General features: G+C 26.6%; 1 protein-coding gene across 2 annotated transcripts in view; it reads left to right on the top strand.

The window, feature by feature from the left end:
* The window catches only part of LOC107451024 (WD repeat-containing protein 48), a 77,011-nt gene that overhangs the window by 15,676 nt on the left and 38,374 nt on the right, over positions 1 to 22,961 (top strand). For both annotated transcript variants that reach the window (XM_016066990.5, XM_016066991.5), the window contains exons 8-13: positions 3,328 to 3,447; positions 6,492 to 6,557; positions 8,125 to 8,212; positions 10,772 to 10,869; positions 14,321 to 14,428; positions 16,052 to 16,148. In XM_016066990.5, the coding sequence (XP_015922476.1) occupies positions 3,328 to 3,447; positions 6,492 to 6,557; positions 8,125 to 8,212; positions 10,772 to 10,869; positions 14,321 to 14,428; positions 16,052 to 16,148 (577 nt within the window). The remainder of the gene's footprint in view (positions 1 to 3,327; positions 3,448 to 6,491; positions 6,558 to 8,124; positions 8,213 to 10,771; positions 10,870 to 14,320; positions 14,429 to 16,051; positions 16,149 to 22,961) is intronic.

Genomic DNA, 22,961 nt, shown 5'->3' with positions numbered 1-22,961 from the left:
ATTTTATGATTTATTATTTTTTTTATTTAGCTTAATTTATTATAAAAGATTCTACGTAAAATCTTAATTATCAGGTGATACTATACAGCATTATTGTTTTGATGTGGCTGAAACCGGTTTGTACTTGTTTATGCTCGTGTATCAATTAGTTAACATTGTAATGCAATACGTTTATAAAAAGCAATATATTAATGCAAACAGGAAGTATATTAAAAGTCTCCTAAATTAAAACCAATTACATGTGTGTTTAAATATAAAAGTATTGCATATACACTCGTGCAAAACATGTAATTATTAAAACACAACTGTGTGCTGAATAATTTGGACTAATTATTATAATATACTAATATTATACCTGATATAATAAATTTTCCATATTTATATAATATATCATCTAATTTATCCTATCGTCGAATTTATATTACCTATTGTCTAATCTAGCCAATTGATACACGAATGTAAATGAGTGCAAACCGGTTGCAATCTCGTAAAAACAATAAAGCTGTAAAGTATCACCTGATAATTAAGATTTTGCATAGAATCTTATAGTGCGTCTAATAATTTGGTCTGGGACTGTAGTTAATATGAAAACACTTTACACAGGAATTTTCACTTAACACTAAGGAAAACATTTTTCCATCATGTTGTCTTGAAATACAATAATTTCACTCTTTAACACTTTAAAGGGCCATTTGTTACTAGTAATGTTATGTTAAAATATTTTACGTACTGAGATTGATTTATAAAAGGAAATTCATTTAGCTTATTGCATAAAATGTTTTTTTTTGGACCTTTTTGATGGGAAGGTGGTTAGAATTTTTTAATTTTTTCAGCTGTAAAGAATAGACCATAAACTTGAACTTTTGTGGTTATTATTATCAAATTTATAAATTCTGTGTTTGTAACTACAAATAAACTTAATGATAAAGGATTGAGTAAATGAATGCATAGAGCTTGGCAGAAAATAGCTCTCTAGTGTCAGTCTCCTACCTGCATTCTTCAAACAATCTATAAAAACTTTCGTAACTACCTTAAATGAATAACACATTTGCAATTACTCCTCTATACTTATTTTATAATTTATATAAGACTTGAAGTAATATTTAATGAAACATTTTTCCAACCTCCCTTTGTCAATAGCACAAGCGTGATGCTTATTTATTAATATAAGCTAATTTATTATTTTTTATTAGTAATTTTTTATTTCTAAGTATATAATAGGCATAAATTATTGTTAAATTTATTAAATCTTTCAAAGACTAATTTTTATTTTTTGTTGTCTTTTAAAAAAATAGTATTTGCATTAACTATTTTTAATTTCTTTGGAATTTGAGTGGTATTTTCTTCCCAAAACGAATCGTAACTTTTTGATATTATTTTAAAACAATTATAGAGCAGGGTTGGCATGATTTACATTGTGATTTTGATCATTGATTTAAATCACCTGCTGAATTTTATTTTAGAAATAATTGATTTAAGTCAAAAATATTTTTGATATGAATATACTTCTTGAAGATATATTTAGAATTTATTATGTTTTTTTCCAACATTGGATTTTAATGATGTTAAAAGTTTTATATAAAGAAATAATGAAAGAAGTAAATTGTTACCCAATGTTCAAAATTGACAAATTAAAGGGAAAAAAACTGACTAAATGTGCATAAAATCTGTTTCTGTTTAATAAGCATATTTCAATTATGCCTTTTAATTTTATGTTTTTTTAAATAACAGAATTGTTATATATTGGGTTGTTCTTAAAGTGATTATTTTTTATGAAAATAAAAGTAATTTTCTTATCGTGAATAAATATTTTATTGAATAATATATTGTCCATTCTGAACCATTACTTTTTGCCATCTTTGTGGTGGTAGAATAATACCATGCTCATAAGAATTTTTGTTCTTTCCAGAAAAACTAATCTGGCTGATATTTAGCCTCATTTGAAGTAAAAGTTTACTGTCTAAAAATTTTGGAGAAACCAGAACTTTGTTGTGGGCAATCCATTTCTCGTCCCCTGTGATGATGCGCTTCAAAAATTTATAATTTTCTTAATGTTTGAGAAGCAAATCACAGACGTCAAGGCAACGGCAAATATTTCTTTCTAAAAGAACATGAAGAACCTATATTTCAAGTTTTGAGATTAAACCTTAGGCTGTTTCAATGATCATGAATGGTTGAATTTGTTATATTTAATCTCTCAGCGACCTCACAAATTGTTATTCACTGGTTTGCATCAATTAATGCCTTTATATCTCTTTAGCTTCAACTAGCATGGTGAATTATGAATAACCCTATATTTACCAGATCAAAATTTGGCAAACCAGTTTTGGCAGTGGTGTACTCTTAATAAATTTTTTTCATACACATCAGATAATTTTTTCTTGCTTGAACAGCATTTTTACCTTATTGTCAGCAAAAAAGTAACATGCTAAAAATGCTTCTTTTCACTTTCCTTATTTGAAAGGTTCTCAACCAGAAACTATTGAGAATCAATTGAACTTTTTTCACAAGCTTTCTACATCTGCTGCTGAAATATATATTGATTATGTAACTTAAACGTAAAAAAAATTTAATTAAGTATTCTGACTATAAAAAATTATATTACTTTTCGAGCAATACAATAGTTATTGTATAAAGTATTTGTTCTGCTAAGAATAATTTAGACTGAGTGAATTTATGTTTCCTGATCTAATTCTATTAATTCTTCGTTTGATATCTAACTATGAAATTCGATCTTTGTCTTTTCAAATTCACAAGAGTTCAGTATTTAGCTTGAAAAAAAGAATAACTATGATTTTTAAAAAATTAAAGGATTAATTAGTAATAATTATTTTTAAAATAATTTTAACAATTTCAGTTTGAAATTATTATTACTTTAGTTAGTTAATATAAAGATTTATTAATACAGTTTATCTGAGTTCTGATTAGTAAATGTTAATAAATGTTAAAAATACTGATTTAAATTAAAGAAAAACAATTTAAATTTTAAAAAATTCAAATTTTTTTAAAAATCAGTGTTTTTGACAAGCCTTTTATGGAGTGCAAGTTTGATTATTTTCCTTATTATTTCATTAATTTAAAATCTTTCAAGATTTAAATTTCGAATTTTTATTTAGAAATTATTTTTAACTTGTGTTAACTAAAGCAGCTATATCAGTTTCATATATCAAAAAACGTTTTCACTTACAGGATTTTATTTTTTGTTGTAAAATGTCATAATAATCACATAATTGTGCAAAAATATAGCGTTTCTAATGTTCTCATAACTGCTCATATAAATTTGATTTTTCTGTTTTTAATTCTAAAAATTTTTCCTAATTCCTTTAGACAAATGAGAACTTTACTGTTGCTTTTTCTGGTGGACGTGATAGGAAAATTTTTAAAATTGATCTACGAAATACAGAAATTAAAGCATTAATTGGAGAGGAGACAGCGCCAGTCTTAAAAGTGAGTATTTTTTTCTCACGAAATTCCTTACTTATTCTTTGGTTGCTTCTGGATGATAATTTGTGTTTTATATGGTATAGAGGTGTCAAAAATGCACCAGTTTTAGCAAGTAAAAGAGTTAAAAAATACTTTTTTCTTTTCAGCACTCATTTTATCAAGCTTCTTTGAGAACTTGTTGAAAATTGTTGGGGAAAATTTGAGCTGTGCATTTTTGATTAAATTTAGCGGAAACTTTTACAACACCTAAATGTGAATTTATGAATTTTTCCTCAAATTTTATGATTTTAATCTCTGATCACACAGATATGAAATCCTTGTTTTAAGCATCTTATCACATACTACACAATGAAATGGAACAAAATAAACTAATTTAGCTAAATTGATTGCTGATTTACCTCTTATGGTGACAAATAATAAACTTTTAAATGTTGTCTGTTGTATTATTACGACTACAAACCATTTTTAAGTGCTAAAAGAAAATATCATGGAGTTAGCAAGCAAAAATTAAAATAAAATTTTGCTACCATAAGTTGGATATTAAATTGCTAATAAATAAAATAATTAATTGAAGCAATGGACTATATTAATTCTGAAATTTAAAAACATTTAATTGTACAATGACTTTAATGAGGTAAAATTTTTCTTACTTACGATTGATTTCTTAAAAATAAACCTATGTTTTGTTTTTAAAGTATTCCCTGGAGTTTTGCAGAAAGGGATTATACATCTTATAATTTAATACCCATTTTGAAATATTTATTTTAATTAATGAATAGAGCCCTATTTCAATTAAAGTCATAAATGTGCGAACACTTTTGGGAGCCACTGTAAATTTAAATATTACTTGATGTATGATCACCTAAAATCATTTCCTTTAACTGAATGAAAATATATTAAACAACAAAGGAAAACTCTGCACAATGTACCATCTCCTTTTAAATTGATTTCTATCCAACTCCTTTTGCTCGTATGAAGTATACAAGTAAAAAAACTACATGTGAAATACCAAGGCAGTCATTTTGAGCAGATTTTATATTTTAGCTGCCTAAAGTAATTTTTCCACCTTGAAGTTCTTTTAATGTTATAAAGATTGAACTACTCCCTATAAGTACTGAATAACTTTGATGGAGAAGTATTGTTGTTTTCAAAAATTATTTGCATATTTATGGTCAATATAAAATTTCAGTATTATTTCTTTTGCTTTCACAGTGGACCATCTTTACTTGGGACACTGTGGACTACCATTCAATGTGCTTAAAAGTACAATAATTTAATAGATTATTTATTTTAATTAAATTTACATATATAAATACAATGTAAAGTATTAATACTAGAAATTAATTAGTAAAACTAAAATCTTTATTTATAATAAAATACTAAATTTTAGAAAATAATGAATTTCTGAAAATAATTAATGTTTGGATAAAAGTATAAATACTATTTAAATTAAACAAATATTAGAATTATGTATTAACAAATGAATAAAAACAATATGATAAATTAATATAGATATAAATAAGTGCTATTTAATATATATAGCTTGTATTATTAATTATATTATTTATTATCGTATTGCTATTTAATAATTATACTGTTATGGTTCTTCCTGGTATACGTGTGTCCTCAGAAAATTCGAGGATGTCATTTTCCTGTAAGTCTTTAAATATTTAATTAACAAATTTCAAATTTGCTGATTTTCATTTATTTTTGCATATAAAATTTCTTAGTTTGCGTTGATTTTTTAATTGAATATACTGATTTCCTTTACTTTTTGGTAATTTTATTTCATAAAATACTAACTAGAAATACTCATAAAATTCTCATTTATTTTGAATAGTAAAATTATTTAGCTAGTTGAACATTATTATACAAGCTAAGCATTATTTTCTCCTCATCTGTCTTTTTTTAAAATTAATGTTGTACCAAAGCATTAAATATTAAAAGACAAAATCTTGTTAAGTTGCTTGTAAATATTAACATACCAAAATTTAATGTTTTAAATCATAATGCTGTGGCATATCTTCGCAAAATTGCAGTGATGAAAAATATGAGTCCCTAAAGAACCCTGCTTTTTCAAGCGAAGTACAGTGATTCCCAATGTTGAGGATGTGCAATGAAAAAACAAAAACTCTATGTGGCAAACATAATTTAAATTAAAGGAAAAGGTTAATTTACTTTGATTTTACAAATCCTTATAAAAAGTACTTTCTAAGACTGTAAGGGTCTATATATACAAATTCTGGGAATGCTTTAAATAACTGTGAAACTCTATACCAAAGCACAGTGTTCCCTTGCCATTTCGCGCTTCATGTTTTGCAGCTTCAGTGCTTTGCAGGTTTTTCCCATAATATGCATCAAAAAATTAAAATGAGAAAATACAACCATGTCCGTAGCCACATTGCAGAAAGGAGCGTTGTTTCATGTTGATGCACGAGTTGTTGTAGTTCATTTACGTCTCACTATAGCTGTGCAAGGGGCTATTGGCGCCGGTCTGGGAAACATCCCTGAGGATGATCCGAAGATAAGCTGTCACAATTTTGAATTGCACGCAAAGTCCAGCACTTTACGGTAGAGCAGTGCTTAATGATGAATTAATATTTTTTAAGAGCATTTCTATCGTTTTTCTTTCATCATCCCAAAATAAGTTCTGACTAAAATTTTGTTTTAAGAATTGAAAACTTCCTTAAGTATTCCTTAAGTATTCTGAAATTTCCCATGTCCAGAATATGCTGATTCCCTCAGGTTTCAGATAGTTAAGCTGTTACTGTAATATTTTTTATTTCATTTGACTTTAGAAGCAACTATCAGTTAAAAGTTGGAACTGTTGTTATCTAATCGAATACCTTTTCTTGAAATATTGATCCTAGTTTTTCTTACATTTAGCCAAAAGTCAGACTTAAAGGAAACACTATAGAATTTGCTTTTTTTCTCTACTTATTATTCTTATGCCATTTCAATTAAGAATTGATTAAATTAGTATTTTATTTATTGGATTCTTTACATTTTATTTTAAACTTTTTTTTTATCTTAAATATTTTTTATAGATGATTTTGACTCCAGATTCTTCTTCTTTATGGGTTGCAACTACAGATTCTAATATTAAAAACTGGGTAAGTTTTTTATCCTATTATGAAATGAATAATATTACTATAATTTGTAAATTATGTTACTATTATTTATGAATTCTTGCTAACATTAAAGATCAATACCAGTAAAGTGATACCTTCTCAAAGTCTACAAATTGGTTTTAAATGGTTTTTTGGACAAACGAGGCTAGTTGAATTGTGATATCCTTTTGTTTCAAATTGAAGCTCTTAAATTTTAGCTTCAATGGATGTAATAAAATCATATCTATTGAAGAACATTAAAAATGCTTAATAACTAGAAACAGATGAGGGAAAATCAATATACCCCAAATATTTTGTGTGTAATACTTACACAGATAAACTAAAGACATAGAGATTGAGAGGATCGACAAAAACCGGTAATGTATAACTTTTAAAGCTAATTTACCCAAATTGATTCAAATGTTGATTAGATTATTCATCCACTCAGCTTTGCTATCTATATAAGTTCTTAAATGTAAGAGATTTCATTATTAACTTTTAAATCTAAGTTTTTTATTTTCTACTATTTATAAAATAAAAACACATTTAGGCCGATTTTTACTCATTTATTTATAAGTAATTTATGTATGTATGCATGTATGAATGGATGACTGGAAAGTGTTCCATAAAGATGGCCTTTATTATGTATTTTTATGAAATTATTAAAGTGAAAACAAAAAAGTTTGGGAGTTGCAAATTTTTAGGAGAGAAAGAAATAAAATCACTGAAGGTTGTAAATCGGATTAAAGGTTTAAATAGAAACTTTAACTTAAAGGTGCTTCTAGTAATTACCTTTCAACTCTATGTTTCCTTCCACTATCACTTGCCTGATAAATTGTTACATCAGCCTACCTGTACTGTGAATTGTCAGATTTCGATAGCCTTTTTTTTCCCCTTGCTTAAAGGTTAATTTACGACTTCCAATGTGTATGCCTTTTTTCTGTTTTCATTTTTGATTAGGATTTCAAAAATACATAAAGGGCAACTTTTACTGAACACTTTGTATTTACATGAGTGTATTTATATGTGTATATATATACACGCACTATATATATTTGAAGCGTAAAAATTTTTTAGAATCTTTATCACCTTCATGATTATTTTATTAAGATGCTTTATGTAATAATTAGTAACTTGTAAGAGTATCTTTCAATTTAAATAGTTCTTCAATTTTACCTAACTAAATTAAGTAATACATCTTTAAGCATGTGTTTGCAGACCTTTTATATGATAAGGATTCTAATTTTTCAGTGACAAAATATTTATTGTCTGATTCAACACTTTGCCAAATATTTATTATTTTGTCAAAAGCATTGCTCATAAATCACCAAAATAAACACCAATAAACTTCAATCTTGCAATGTTTCTTCCTTCACCATTAACTTATTAGCTATTTCTGAACTTTTCTTATCTCTAAAATAAAATTTTGCAATAAACTAGATAGATAGCTCTAGAACATTGCAGTTTTTTTCCAATATTATATTGCTATTGTCTTGTAAATGATGCAATGAGCTTAATTTCTCTTAAATCTATTCATTAAATTTTCATTTTATAATGACATTATATTTAGCCGGTGAATAATCGAAACTCTAAAATGGAAGATTATGATGCAGACATTTTAACTCCTCAGAACCAGCAAGCTGATTATGTAATTAAAGGTAAATACATTTATGTTGTAACATTTATCTTTTGTATTTAGTAGCGTAATAAAAACATATACCCTTTTGAAAGTTGATGGAGAGAAAAAACTAGGGCAAGATATAAATAAATTACAGTATATTTAAATTTATGTAGATCATTTTGCAGAGGCTGCTTGATTTTTCCATTATTCTTCTCTAACACCAGCAGTAATAAAATAAATACTGACTGTAGTAAATAGTGATTTTTAAATAAAAAATAAATGTTTATACCTTTTATGAGAAACTCGTGAAAGTTAAATAAATTCATATGATTTTTCTTAGCAGTTTTTTAAAAATTTCTATTTCATCTGCATAATTATTTTGAAAGCAAACTATGTTACTGTTTTTATGTTTATTGAATTTTATAATTGTTAGAGTTATAGTGTTAATATAAATATTTACTTGCTAGTTATATGTAGGAAGGAATGAATTAAAATATAAAAACATTTTCCTTTTTAGTTTACAAATGAAAAAACTTGTAAAATGTGTTTAGAGTAATTTATCAAAAAATTTGAACCACAATTTCTTATATTATGAATCGTGAAATATTCAGTGCAATTATATTATTTATTTTCTAGAAACATTTATTACATATTCAAAAGAGAATGCATATGTATTGATTTTCTTAAAAAAGAATCTAAAAAAGTGAAAAAGCAAGCAAAAAGGAGTTGATATAATTTGATAGAATATAATGGTGCTCATTAAACCAGACTTTAATGCTTTTGTATTGACTTGTAAGAAAGCTTGCATGATTCTGATTTGCATTTTGTGCTAGATCTGGTATTGTTAGACAAAAATCGGGTCTATATCCTGTCACAATAATGAAAAAATTATATAAGGCTGTACTCATGTGTTGGCGATTTAAAACACATATATGTTTTTCTTTAATCTGCGGAAAAAAATTATTTATTTATTTTTTTCAAAATTTTCTCAAAAAATATGCTGAACTTCTATCAATAGATGTAAAGCAGAATAACATTATAATGTTCAGTACAATTTTCTGATTTGTAAAATCCATTTTTGTGTATTTTGACTCATAAAATTAAAATTGCTTAATTTGCCTTGAGACCTGAATACTTTTTGGGTTTAAAGTAATTCAATAAAAAATTTAAAAAGCTATTAAAAAAATTTGTTTTTTGAAAAATCACATTAGTAGTGAATTCTCAATAATCTTTCTATTTCATCAGGCAAATATAAGCATCTACAATGTAAAATAATATTCTTTAAAGTATGGTTAGTTAGAACTGCAATTTTTTCTTTTATTATTATTTTTAATATAGACAGAATTCCTCTTTAAACAAAGTTTGTTGTCTTTTCAAATTTCTTGAAAATAATTTAAACTGAAAATTATTTTCTAATTTTTTTTTTTTTTTTTTTTTGAAGAAAGCATTTTTTGTTAAAAAAGTATTATATTAGTAAATATTTTAAAAGTTATGGTATTTTTATACTGAAAGATGTCAAAAAGTTAAAAAAAATAGTTCCCTTTAAACACACAGAACCCTAATAATTATTAATCTATTAGGTAGGTCTTCTTGATTTTTGTTTAAATCAAACCAGTGGGAAAAAAATTTGTAGGAAACACTACTTCACCTATTCAGATATAAGTATCAAATATGTTAATAGGTATAAATAAAAAATTGTGCTTTTTATTCATTAGATACACTAATACCCTTATAACTTAAAACTATTGATCCTATCAGTTATATATATTTATATATAGTCTTTTTTGATTCTATATTAAACTTAAAACAGAATGTTATGCTCATATAAGTAGCAATCTCTTATGAGCAGAAAGGTATAAATGTACTTTTTATTCATAAAACCTTCAACTTTTAAACTATTTGCCCTATCGACTCGGTTTTAGTTCATTTGATGTAGCCTGAAAATTACATAAGAAATAAAATCTTATTTGTCTGAATAGTATGTGCTCAGATATAAGTCAAAATGTGTACTTTTTATACATTACGCCTACCTATTAGCTTTTAAACTCTAACTATTTATCCTATCAACTAGGATTTTATCTGTTTCAACTCAACATAAAAAATACATCGGAAACAGTATCTCACTTTTCTAGATTGTAAAGTTGAAGTTTCTCCTCCTTTTGACCCTCTCTCCTTCAGTAAATTCAAGATGGTGTCTAAAGACCATCTTAAAGGAAGAAAAAGACTTTAGGTTCTAGATTAGGAGTAAACCCCAACTTTTAAAACATTTTCTAGCTTTTCTCCGATTATTTCTGTTCTGGGCTATTTTTTATGACCTGAGAACTGTTCTATGCTAATACCTCGTAAAGTATTAGGACAACTCAGGTTGCATCTGTGCTAAAACATGCATAATAATTTGTATTGTTTTTCTTTCTTCCTGGGTCATTTTTCATTTGTATCATTCACCATAATCTTTTTAAGTTTATTTTACTTATCTATTTATTTATATTTACTTTACCTAAATGTACTTAAAAATTGAGGAGCTTAGTAAAACTTTCCTAGCTATTTATTATTCTAATAATTTTCACTGAAGTACTTGTTCTAATTGATTTTGTAGGCAACCCAAGCATTAGGCATTATGCTGTCTTAAATGATAAAAGGCACATTTTGACTAAAGACACTGATAATCATGTTCAGTTATATGATATTCTTAAGGTATAGTATAAATTTTTATTTGTAGATTTAGCATTAATAAATATTAAACTATTAAAACTTAAATTTATTTATTAAAAAAATACTTTATTAATAATTCAAAATGCTTTTATTAAAACTGTATTACTGTATGGCAGCAAATGCTTGCCTTTAAATAAAATTGTGGAAAATAAACTGCTAATATTTGAAAGAAAAATGCTCAGAGCCATCTTTGGAGCTGTTAAAAAAATAGTGTTTGGGGGATTCAGTACTACCTTAAAAGAAGAAAAAAACTTCAGGTTCTAGATTAGGAGTAAACCCCAACTTAATTCTTAATTTTCCGTATAGGAGTTATACAGAAAATTTAAGAAGCCAAACATAATTTGAGTTATTAAATCCTTTAGAATAAGATGGCTGGATAACATCTGTAGAAGGGATGATGGTGACCCAGTTAAGAAGCTGACTTTTCAAAATTTTACAGGCAACTGAAGAAGGGGAAGATCAAACACCAACTTAATTGATTTTCTGGAAAAAGATTTTAAAACCATGGGAATCAATAAATTGAGAAACCTAGTGCCTGATTCAGATAGATTAAGACGATTTGTTGGGACGTCTTTGGCCTGTACTAGGATGTCATGCTGATGAAAGAAGAAATGTTAGACGGGGGCAATTTCATCGACTAGCAAGTAGCAAATTGTTAGTTAAAGAAAAACCTATCATTGTCCTCTCTATTGTCTAACCTCTTATTGCCTGCTTTTACTATCAGTTTTTCCTTACTTTTTACAAGTTTTCCCTTTACAATCACATTGACTATTTAACTCGTATTTTTTTCTCCTTTACACGTTCCTTTGTGCCACTTTTATAAAATTCCTCTTTTTTGCCTTTTGGTCAATCTCATCCCTATATAAATCAATGTTATTTTAACTTTCTTGCGAGTTAGCAAGTATAAACATTTCATATCAGCAATCGTTTCATTGCAATTTGTCAGATAGTAATGATTTTGTTACATATTCTGCAACACAAAATGTATTGCGATACTGCTTTAATAGATACTATAGTACTAAGTCTCATATCCGGATATCTGTTTACCAGACACTTTTTACAATCAAAATAAATAAAGCTTTTTTTCAATTTTTTTTTTTTTTTTTTGCATTTACAATTTGTTTAAAAAAAATATGCAGTGATGAGAATCCTCAGTTTTTTAATTTCTTTTCGATTTTTTAACCTGACTTCTGATTTTTGTTAGATTTTAATCCAATTTTTGCTACAATATGAAGGAAAAAAATTCACTTCAGCGCAAAAAAAAGGATGTGTAATTTTTTTCCTCGCGTCTCGCATAAAATAATTATTACCACCAAAAATCATGCACTGAATTTCACAGTGTTTCACATTTTGAAAAAATGCGGATTTGCGATGAAATTGTCATGACTAAAGCAGGTCATTAAGTGATTATTCAAAAGTGTAATTGAAAAGTGAGTGTAATAATATGTAAAAAAATAAAATCGAAATTTTAAAGATATGTGTGTAAATCCCAAACTTTTGAAATTGGATTGACAAAACCACATGGAATGTGAAATGGCCACAAGTCTAGTGCATCAAAAAGTAATTCTACAAATGCTGGCCTTGAAATTTCCCATGTATAATATGGATTGTAGCATTAAAATACCATGAAAATCAGTAGCAATATCTGACAAAAATGAGATTGTAAATCCACATGGGATTGCGACTGAATCCTTAATAATTGAGTGCGGAATTCAAAAGTTTGCTGAATGAAATAATATCCTAATAAAACATTGAGATTCTAAAAACCAATGTAAAATCCATTTTAATAACTACCTACAAAACAATTAGCAAAACCATGTGAATTCACTGTAGAATTGTCCCTATTCAAGTGGATTGAGAAATAATTACTAACTGAAATGCATGATTTGAAATTTGGGGTTATGTTGTAATGGCATATTAAGATATCGAGATTTTAAAAACCGTGTGGAAATCTATAACAAAAGCTGTGAATGTAACGTATCATGCAAACCACATTTATTTATTCATTCTTGGTTGAAATTTACGTTAATTATCTTCTAATGGCTATTTTTTATGGAATAAGGATATTTTGATGTTTGTTTACCTTAAAAGCCTATTATCTGGAAAAATCTATATTCCGGACCTACCAAAGTCTTGATTTTGGATATGGGGTTCTACGCTGTAGTATAAACCTTTATTTCACTACTAATATTTTTTTGCTCTAGCAAGTTTTGCTACTGTTTCTAAAACATTAAATCATGCCCTGGTGTTAGACAAAGTAGTATATGAAATGTTTTATTTAAAACCAATACATTGATAGTCTATATTAGTTTCTTTGTTTTTAATAATCTTACATTTTGTTATTGCTCTCAAATTACCATAAGGTAATTCTTATAATATATGTATGTCATGAATTCTTATACAGTATAGGACCCCAAATCCGGCACTCACGGAACCGACGAAATTCCATATTTCGAAATTTGCCAAATTTCGGATCTCTTTTGGAAATTCCAATATGGCATCCATATATTACAATAATTCAATTATACTGCTAATTTCAGAAAATTAATTAATTCCAATAAATTTAGTTAAGTTTTGATCGTAGTAGGTGAATTTAAAACTGACCCATCTTAAGAAATCTCATTAATTAAATTGTAATCTATAGAATAGAAATAACAATATATATTTTTTGTAAGCTAACAACAAATAATGATAAAAAAACAAGCTAACAACTAAATACGATTTAAACAAAAACAAGCTATCAATTAACAAAACAAAAAAACGAGCAGTTAATAACTAATAAAATAAAAAAAAGAGTATAATTTACATCAAATAAGAAAAGCAGCAAAAGGGATAGAATTCAGTTTGTATCCCATGTGGAAGCTTCATTATCAAAAGGGTGTGGCTAATTTATGGTCAAACTGGAGAGGGAAATGTGGGAACCAAGGAGTAAAAAGGGGGGAAACCAGTAGAGCACTTGCACAGCTGTCAAGATTGATTGATCAGTTTCTTCCAACTTGCTTTTCTTTGTTTTGTTCATTGAAAATGCAGGTGTTTTTACTTTTCCCTTTGACTTTAGATATTATAAACTGCTTCAGAAACAGATGTTTCCTTTGACACAGATTTTTTTTTTTTTTTTTTTTTTTTAGAGAGAGATAAAATAAAGTTACTTACTTCAACAGTGTAAAATTCCAAATAGAAAGAGAATGTAACTGATTTTTTTTTCTCTTATTAATAAAAATTTCTTTAAAAAAAAAAAAAAATTAGATCGGATTTTGTGCCGAATTTCGGGATGCCGGATTGAGGGTCCCATACTGTATTTGGATCACACTGAACAATGCTGTAGCACAGCATGTCTTTTTTCTTTCTTTTTTTTAAGACCTAGTGTCATTTAACCTCACATTAAATTTAATTTATACTGAACAGTGCTTTATGTTTTCTTTGCTTATTTTAGGCAAGAAAAGTTGAAGACATGGGCGAAGTAGATTTTGAAGCTGAAGTTAAAAAACATTTTAAGTTGTTATATGTCCCAAATTGGTTTAGTGTAGATTTAAAAACAGGAGTAAGTTTATTCTGTTTTATGCATTTCCATTTTATAAACTATGAATACATTCTGTATTTTGCTTATTCATAATTTTGAGCATGAGGATTGTTCTTTATTATTATTTGCTTTCATATGTTGAATTCAGGTGTGCCAACTGCTCTTCTTACTTAAAGAATTTTACTTGATGGTGTAAAATGAAAAATAAAATATGAAATATATTGTTAAATTTCGCCAAAACTTTAAAATCTTAACACAAACTAAGTGAAAATAAGTTTCATTTTGTTTGCTCATTTGAATTATATTCATGTAGTGGTGGACAAAATTACTTTAAGAAGTTACTAAACTAAAAATCATACATTTAGCTACCACTTAAAAAAAAAATTCCCTTGTACCAAATCAAGTGAACATCTCTGTAAATAAATGTTATGATTTCCCAAGTAAAAGTACATTTTTTAACTGTCCATAAAACAGTATGCATAAAAATCGGACAATTTGTAACAAAGTGTAGCAAACTTTGGAAAAATAAGAAAATATAAAATTTAATGTATGCTTAGATTTATAGAATGATAATAAATGTTTGGCAATAATTCAATAATCACTAATAAATAATTAACTTTTAAAAAAGTATATATATATATATATATATATATATATATATATATATATATATATATATATATATATATATATATATATAAATATATATAATTTCTAAAGATATTAAATTTTTTAAGCTTAGTTGTTGTAAGTTTCCTGAATGTTCACTCTCATAATGTAATAACTTTTAAGGTGACTCATAAGACTGGAAAGCTCTTCCAATAAGCAATCTGGGCAAATGTACTTAGAGTGTTAGAGTATAACTACTCTAATAAATCTTCAACTACTGTTCATATGCTGTGACTATCTTTAGATTTTTGTCAGGATCTACATACTGATTTTTTTTTTCTCTCAAACTTTTTTATGACTAAGCATTTTTTCCCATTTCTGTATATTTATACATTTTGTTGAGATGTGCATTCATATTTTATTAATAAACCCATCTTTTTAATTAACTTTGAAAAGTTCTCTTGAAAATAAGATTCAATCGATTTTTTATGTGTTGTGTCACAATATTAATAAACAGCATCAATAATCTGACTCAATATTATGAAAAATTTTACCCAAAAAAAAGTATGCTTTAGTTTATACTGATTTTAGAAAGAACACTTTTGCAAGTTAAAGTAAATTTGTTTGATTCAATAAACAGTCACAAACATTGAAACTTTGTAACTTAAAGTATCATTATAAACTGAAATACATCAAGTGACTTGACAATACATCTGTGTTAGTGGTTTCTGGTCTTTTTTAATATTTAATAAAAACGTATCATTCAATACTCTTTAACAATGAAAAGCTATATATTTATAATAGTTTATGGCATATCTGTAATTTGAAATTCATGAAGCTTTGTTAATTATAAAATTTTAATTTTAAATCTAAGCTTAACCCTGTACTTACATTTGATAATAATATAAGTAAATAGTTGCAAAATGATCAGCACTCTAATATGACTTTTATGTTCATCTTAAGTCGAAAATTTATTTATTTGCATTTACATGTAAAAAAAAATTTAATATTTTTTATCTATTTTAATAATTTTAGTTACTCTGTATTCACCTCGATGAACATGATAGTTTTGCTGCTTGGGTATCTTCCAAAGAATTTGGATTGAATTTAAATGATAACAATGATCCTAAAGGTAAATTCAGTTTTGTTCTACAATTAAACCTATTGATAGGTAAAGTGCGCAAAATAAAAAAGATATCACTCTGAATAATTTTCGTTCTAATGATCCCATTTCCACTTATTAAGATTCAATATTCATGGTTCCTGGGGTTAATTCAAATATGCTAATTAATTAATGCTAACTATTCCTTAAATTATAAAATCAGACACAAAAACAAACTTTTTCTGAATAAACATGTTTTTTTTTAACATAGGAATCCTGATCCACAAAATAGGGGGGCTCATGAACTTTTTATTTGCTATTATTTGTATTTTTTTGCATTATTTTCACTTTATTTATTTGAGGATTTCATACTAAAATCAAATTTACATAGCGTGTAATTATTTATAAAATTTTAGGGATAATCATTTTTACAGCTTTGATCAAGATTTCTTGGCAAGAAAGTTAATATAAGCAACAAAAAAGTGTATGAAAAAATGTAGAGGGTATTATAATTATAATTCACAAGGTTTTATTTAATGTTAAGTGGCAATTAATGTTAAGGTGGAATGTTAAGTGGCAGGTTAGAAACATAGAAATATTTTATTTTTAATATGTAATTTTTAACATTGTTTGTTATTTGAAATTTTTAGCAATTTTTAAGAATAATATGTTGTCTGTTGTAGGATTCATTGTTTAAAAAATCTCTTTATTCTGCCAATTATTTAGGTTACATGGTTTTATTTGGATAAAGATGATTTGCTAATTGCGTCCTGATGTTTCTATACATTCTATAATTTATTTTCACATGTTCACCATAAAATGTTGCTCAACATGTTCTTTAATTACAATCACATACTACGTTTGCAAACTACATTTATCACCTAATAGTGCGATTATGGTTTCTTAGTTTTTTAATTTATAAACTTATTTTGTGATTCTCACCATCCCTATATACATACTCTTTTTATAAACAGAGTTCTTAAAGTCCTAAATTGGTGGCAACAAAACTCAGAATGTTCGATTTCATTAACTCCAAATATCTAGCTCCAAAATTTTAAAGCTAAAGAAAACTTCATAGTTATAATGTATATGCCACGGATCTCTTGCTTTTTTTAGGACCATGTGGTCCTAACCTGAATCCTGTTAAAATATTAAAATACAGATGTTTAATTTTACGAGCATAAAATGTTTATAAAAAAATGATTGAGACCCAATTGTAACATATAATTGAGGATGAAAAAAACTTCATTGGCTTTAAAAAAATATGAAAATGAGAATAAATGTCAACATGTTTCACAAGCTCAAAAATAAGCTCACATTTTCAAGACTCAACAGTAGTCAATGACTTGTGGAGTTAGTTTTGAGCACTCAAAACAAGTCTATTTATATTGTCAAGTCTATTTAAAGTCAGTGAAGTTTTTTGTTTTTTTAGTAACACAGTTTAGTAAATTACTTCACGTGATATCAAAATAAATTTTGCATAAGATAATATCATAGGCTCTCTGATTCAAAAAAAAATATTAATTAGTTACAACTTTCTAAAAAAATCAGTGCAGTAAAATTTTTTTATTGCTTAATGCTAGCACTCTTTCTTGCTTAAAATTATTAAATAATTTGCTTTTTGTAACATTAAATTGTTCAGCTGTATAATTGAATGCATTGATAGTAAATGGGAGTTCCAACACTTATCCTTATCTTTGATACCGCTATTTACAAATTAATAGAATGTGCATAAATAAATAATAGCTACATTGTTTTAGCTTTTAAGCAATACTATGTTTTATTCAAACAGATTTCAATTCTATAAATAACAAAATTATTGAGAATGTTCCTTGGAGCTACCTCATTCTTATTCTCTTATGACAAAAAGCAAGAAAAATTTGTATTTATAATTTCTGTAAAAGTATATTAACCCTCTCATTATCTGCATGTCTTTTTTTTTATTGTAATAGCTTCGAAAATGGTGTATTTCTTATTACATATAGCAAATCAATTAATAATTTTAAACGTAGCCCGGCTTTGAAATCTTATTACAATTTTCCATTTTTAGTATTTGCTGTTTAACAGTATTTTCCAGATAACAAATAATACTGTAATAATATCTTGTAAAATAATTTTAATAAAAAAAAAAAATTTTTAGCTTTTTGTTTTCTTAAATTTTAACGGCGTAATATACCCAGTGGCAGAATCTTGGCGACATTATTGCAGAGGCCCTGCAGAGAGATTTTTTCTTTGGGTAGTAAAAAATTTTGATTTTCTTTACTGCAAAATTTTTCAAAAAAACATTTTTTCCTCCAGAATTATATTCAAAAGATGTCTTTCTGCTCATTGGAGAGGAAAGAGATGCTCGTAATTTTTCTATTCTTATTTGAAAATAATGAAGGATTAAGAATAGTGAATTAAGAAATTTTGGTTTAAAGAAAACCAAAATTTTATCTTAACTGCCTTTCTAATCTTTCTTCACTGCAGAAATTTTCGAAAGACTTTTTTTTCTCCAGAATTATATTCAAAGATGACTTTCTCGCAAATTAGAGGGGATAGAAATGCTCAAGTTTTCTCTGTTGTCATTTGAAAATTAAAAGAAATTCGATAATGACCAACTTCAGCTAAAATTTCAAAATTATAATATGAAAATAAGGAAAATCTGAAATTGCGAAAGTTTAAAAAATAACTATCTTTAGGAATCATGTTCTTTCTTTCATTTTTTATTTTTAAAAAAACACCAAATTTTACTCTGAGTGAGGATTTTGTTATAAATTCAGATTTAAGTAAAATAATTAATTAATCAATGCAGTACATTTGTAGTGCAATTTAATTAATTACTTTTTGGCACTCTCAGTTTATGTTGATAGTATCCTAAATCTATGAGTGTTTGGAGTGCATTTTCAGCAGTTATTGATATTGATTTTCGCATGGTTTTTAAATATCCTAATATATTTCTGACAATATGGAAAATTTGAATTATGCATTTGAATATTTAATTTATAACGTAAGGACTCAGTCTTTTTCTCTCTCTTTTTTTTGCAGTTATTGCTTTTGATTTCCGCATAGTTTTAAAGTCTGATATTTTTAATTCAATATTATTTATTATAGCAACCGAATCTCAAAATGAGCGTGAGTTTAGCAACCCCTTTTTAAAGAGTCTGATTCTTGCAGTTTTTTGGAATAGTTACTGCTACGGATTTCATTATTTGTAATTTTTTTTTTTTTTTTTTAAAGTGATCATGATTTACACAAAGTGAAAAAAGAAATAATAAATGCTTTTTCATCCTACAAAATGCGAGAATATCGTTCATAATATTAGAATTAAAAAAATTAATATGCATTCAATTGAAAAAATTATATGCAGTTTTTTATTTGAATAGTCTTTTTTATAAACACGTTTCTGTTACTTAAAACTAGTAATATGCATAGCTGTTATTTCTAAAAGTATCTTGCAGAAAGATATAGAGTGGTTTGTCGCAGTAAGTCCAAAAAATTTCTGCCACAGAGCTAAAATATAAGTTTAATAAATTTCCAGTTCAAATTTGTTCATTTGAAAAACAAAGCAAATAATTGTGCTTTTTTGAGTGCACTAATCTATTTTTACTTTTCAAAAATTAAACAAATTGGAAACTATAAAGTAAATAAATAAATAATTTGTTTGTTCATTCTAGGAGAAAAAAAGGTGCACTTATTTAATACTATCAGTCAGACATTTTGAAAAAAAATTAATTTTGTTGTAACAAAATGTTCTTAAAGTATTATCAGTTAACTGCTTGACAATTCCTTAAAACGAGTGTAATTTAAAAAAAAGAAAATTTAAGTACTAAAAAAATTAAACGAAACAGCTTAGTATATTATCAGAAAAATCTATGTGGAAAGCATAAAATAGCAAATTTGAAAAATGTAAAAATATAATGAAATAATTGGTTAAATAGTTCTTTGTATCACACATTGCCAGGTAATTAAAAATTAAATTTTCAAATTACCGTATTTTTCGGCGATAGCGCCGCTTCATCGCAACTGCGCACCTCGATAAAAATGAAATTTTTTAAAAAAAATTTATAGTAAGCGCCGCAATGGCGGTACCCCGCATATCAGCATCCTTTTAGAAGAGACCTTTAAATTACCATTTAGAATGTCTGTATAATAAAAAATTACATTTTTTTATGCATTTCATAAAGTAAAGTTTTAATTTCTAAATTATAATAAAAAATTTCTTTTTCAGCAAAGAAAAAAGCAACAAAAAAAGTTTTCTCTTTCAGCAAAAAAAAAGAAAACAACAAAACTATATAAAATAAAGGTGTTCTTACCAGTTGGCACCGCGCCAAAAAGCAGAAGAACAGCAAAAAAATATTTATATGCTCAGTAGCTGAATTAAGGCTGAACTGATTAAAGAAATCCGTAAAACAATGTAATAAGAAAAATAAAATAAAAATTTATTAAAAGAAAGATTTTAAAATTTATTACCGTTAGGAATTTGAGGAAAAACTAATACATAATAACGAAACAGCTAATAATAACGAAATAACTAATAATAACAAGAATAAGAAATAACTAAGCAGGCCCCAAAAAAATTCTGAAGGAATGAGCGAAGGAGAAATAAGTTTCACTTTCACAATCTTTGTGGGTGGAATTTTAGTGGATAGAATGCCCTCTCCTTCAATGGAAATAACCCAATGTGACTCAACTTAGAAAGAGAGAAGAAAATGTTTAAAAGAGGGGTGTACCCCACCTCCTCCACGTGTCATTTCTATTGGAGCTGTTCAGGAGGAATCAATCAGTTATATTTTAAAGGGGTTGGGGAAAAGAAAAGGGTAAGGGACCCCTAATCCAGCATTCCAAAATTCAGCACTTAATCTGATCTAATCTTTTTCTTTTTTTTTTAAGAAATTTATATTGATAAGACAAAAAAAATCAGCTATATTCTTTTTATTTGGAATTTCATTCTGTTGATGTAACTTACTTTATTTTATCTTTTAAAGATAAAAAAGTAGCTTGAAAAAAATAATAATAAATCTGTATCAAAGGAAGCATCTGTTTCTAAAGCAGTTTAAAATAAAGTGAGAAGTAAAAACACCTGCATTTCCAATGAACAAAATAAAGAAATGGAAGTTGGAAAAAACTGATCAATCAATCTTGACAGCTGTGCTTGTGCTTTACTGATTTGCCCCCAAATTTCCCTCCTCTGTTTGACCATAAATTGACTACACCCAGTTGACATTGAAACTACCAGGTGGACAACAAAATGAATTCTATCCCTTTTGTGGTTTTTTATTCGATTCATTAATTATTTTTATTTTGTCGTTTTTTATTTTTTCTTGTTAATTGTTGCTTGCTTGTTTTTTTTTATCGTTATTAGTTTTTTGTTGTTATTCATTGTTAGTTTCTAAGCATTAATTGTTAAAAAAAAAAAATTTGTTGTTCCCTGTTAGCTTTTTTTTTTCCTTGCGAGGTAAGCGTCTTTTGTTGAAACAAAATGTTATCTAAAAGAAAAAATGAGAGCTATGATCTAGCTCCAAAGAAGAAACGATTATTTCTTCTTCATAGGATTCTGATTATTTCTTCTTGATTATATTATATAGATTATTATTTTGATTAGTAAAATTTCTCTTAAGATGGGCCAGTTTTAAATTCACCCCATCATAATCTACGATCGAAACTTGACTAAATTTATTGGTTTTTCTGAAATTAACAGTGGAATTGAATTATAGTAATATTTGGGGGCCACATTGGAATTTCCCAAAGAGATCCGAAGTTCGGCATTTCGTCAGTCCCGTGAGTGTCGGATTTATAGGGTCCTATTCTTTCTTTTCTGTTCGCTCAAATTACAATTGCCATGGCGCTAAATAGATTTCTAGCTTGCGATTTTTCCTTATGCTGGGGGTGGATACAAGATGCATACCTTTAAAAAATTTTCCATATGCGATGTTTTTTTAAAATTATTATTTCGTTTATTTATTTTATTACAGGCTGCTGCCGAAAGTTTACTAAGAATTGGCGATGTTCTGCAGCAGATCGTGATATGGGCGAATATTTCGTCGACTTAATTATTAATTTTTTTTTAATAGTCTTTCTCTCAGAAATTATTTGATCTTAAATAACTTTCCTTGACAAATTTTTTTGTTACAAAAAAATATTTCGCCGGAAGCGCCGCATGTAGGAAAAAAAAAACTTTTTTTTTCGATATCGCCGCGTCTCTTCCGCCGAAAAATACGGTAATATTATAATGATTTAATTTTCAAATTAAGGACAATATATTAAATACTCTGAAATTTAAAGATGCTTAAAAATTTTGTCTACATATTCAACAGCACTTTATATTCAGCATCTTTATTTTCTTTGTAGTGACTTTTAAAACATCAACAATATTTCAAATAATCGTTGATGTCACAAGAGTTTGGTTCAAGAGGATGTCAAGATACCTTTTGCAAAACTAATATCTTCATTTATATATTTATTATTTAGTTATTAAAATACATATTTCATAATTGATAAATATATTTTTTGTAATAAATGCTAACTTATGCACATTACTCTATTGAATCAATTGTGCAATGTATAAATTAAAAACTAAAATTAAAATAGCAGTTGCATACCTCATTCAATCAAAAACAAGTTTTTATAAAACTTTACATTTGTTCAATTTAATATTTTATTCAAATCCCTTTACTAAATTAGTTATAAATTTGCATACAAGTTAAAAAGAAACATGGTATTTTATAATAAAAAAAAGAAAACAATATTGAATCAAAACAGCCAAAAATCAGGAATGAAATTTATCATAGGCTTGTGTAAGTCAATTTCCTTGTAAGTTTACCAAATTTAGTCATGAATTGTTCCATTTAAGTATTTTTTTTT

Source organism: Parasteatoda tepidariorum, chromosome 11 (assembly GCF_982258835.1).
Source record: "Parasteatoda tepidariorum strain Cologne lab strain chromosome 11, Ptep-v5.0, whole genome shotgun sequence".
Taxonomy (NCBI): domain Eukaryota; kingdom Metazoa; phylum Arthropoda; class Arachnida; order Araneae; family Theridiidae; genus Parasteatoda; species Parasteatoda tepidariorum.
This window is presented reverse-complemented; position numbering and strand designations above follow the sequence as displayed.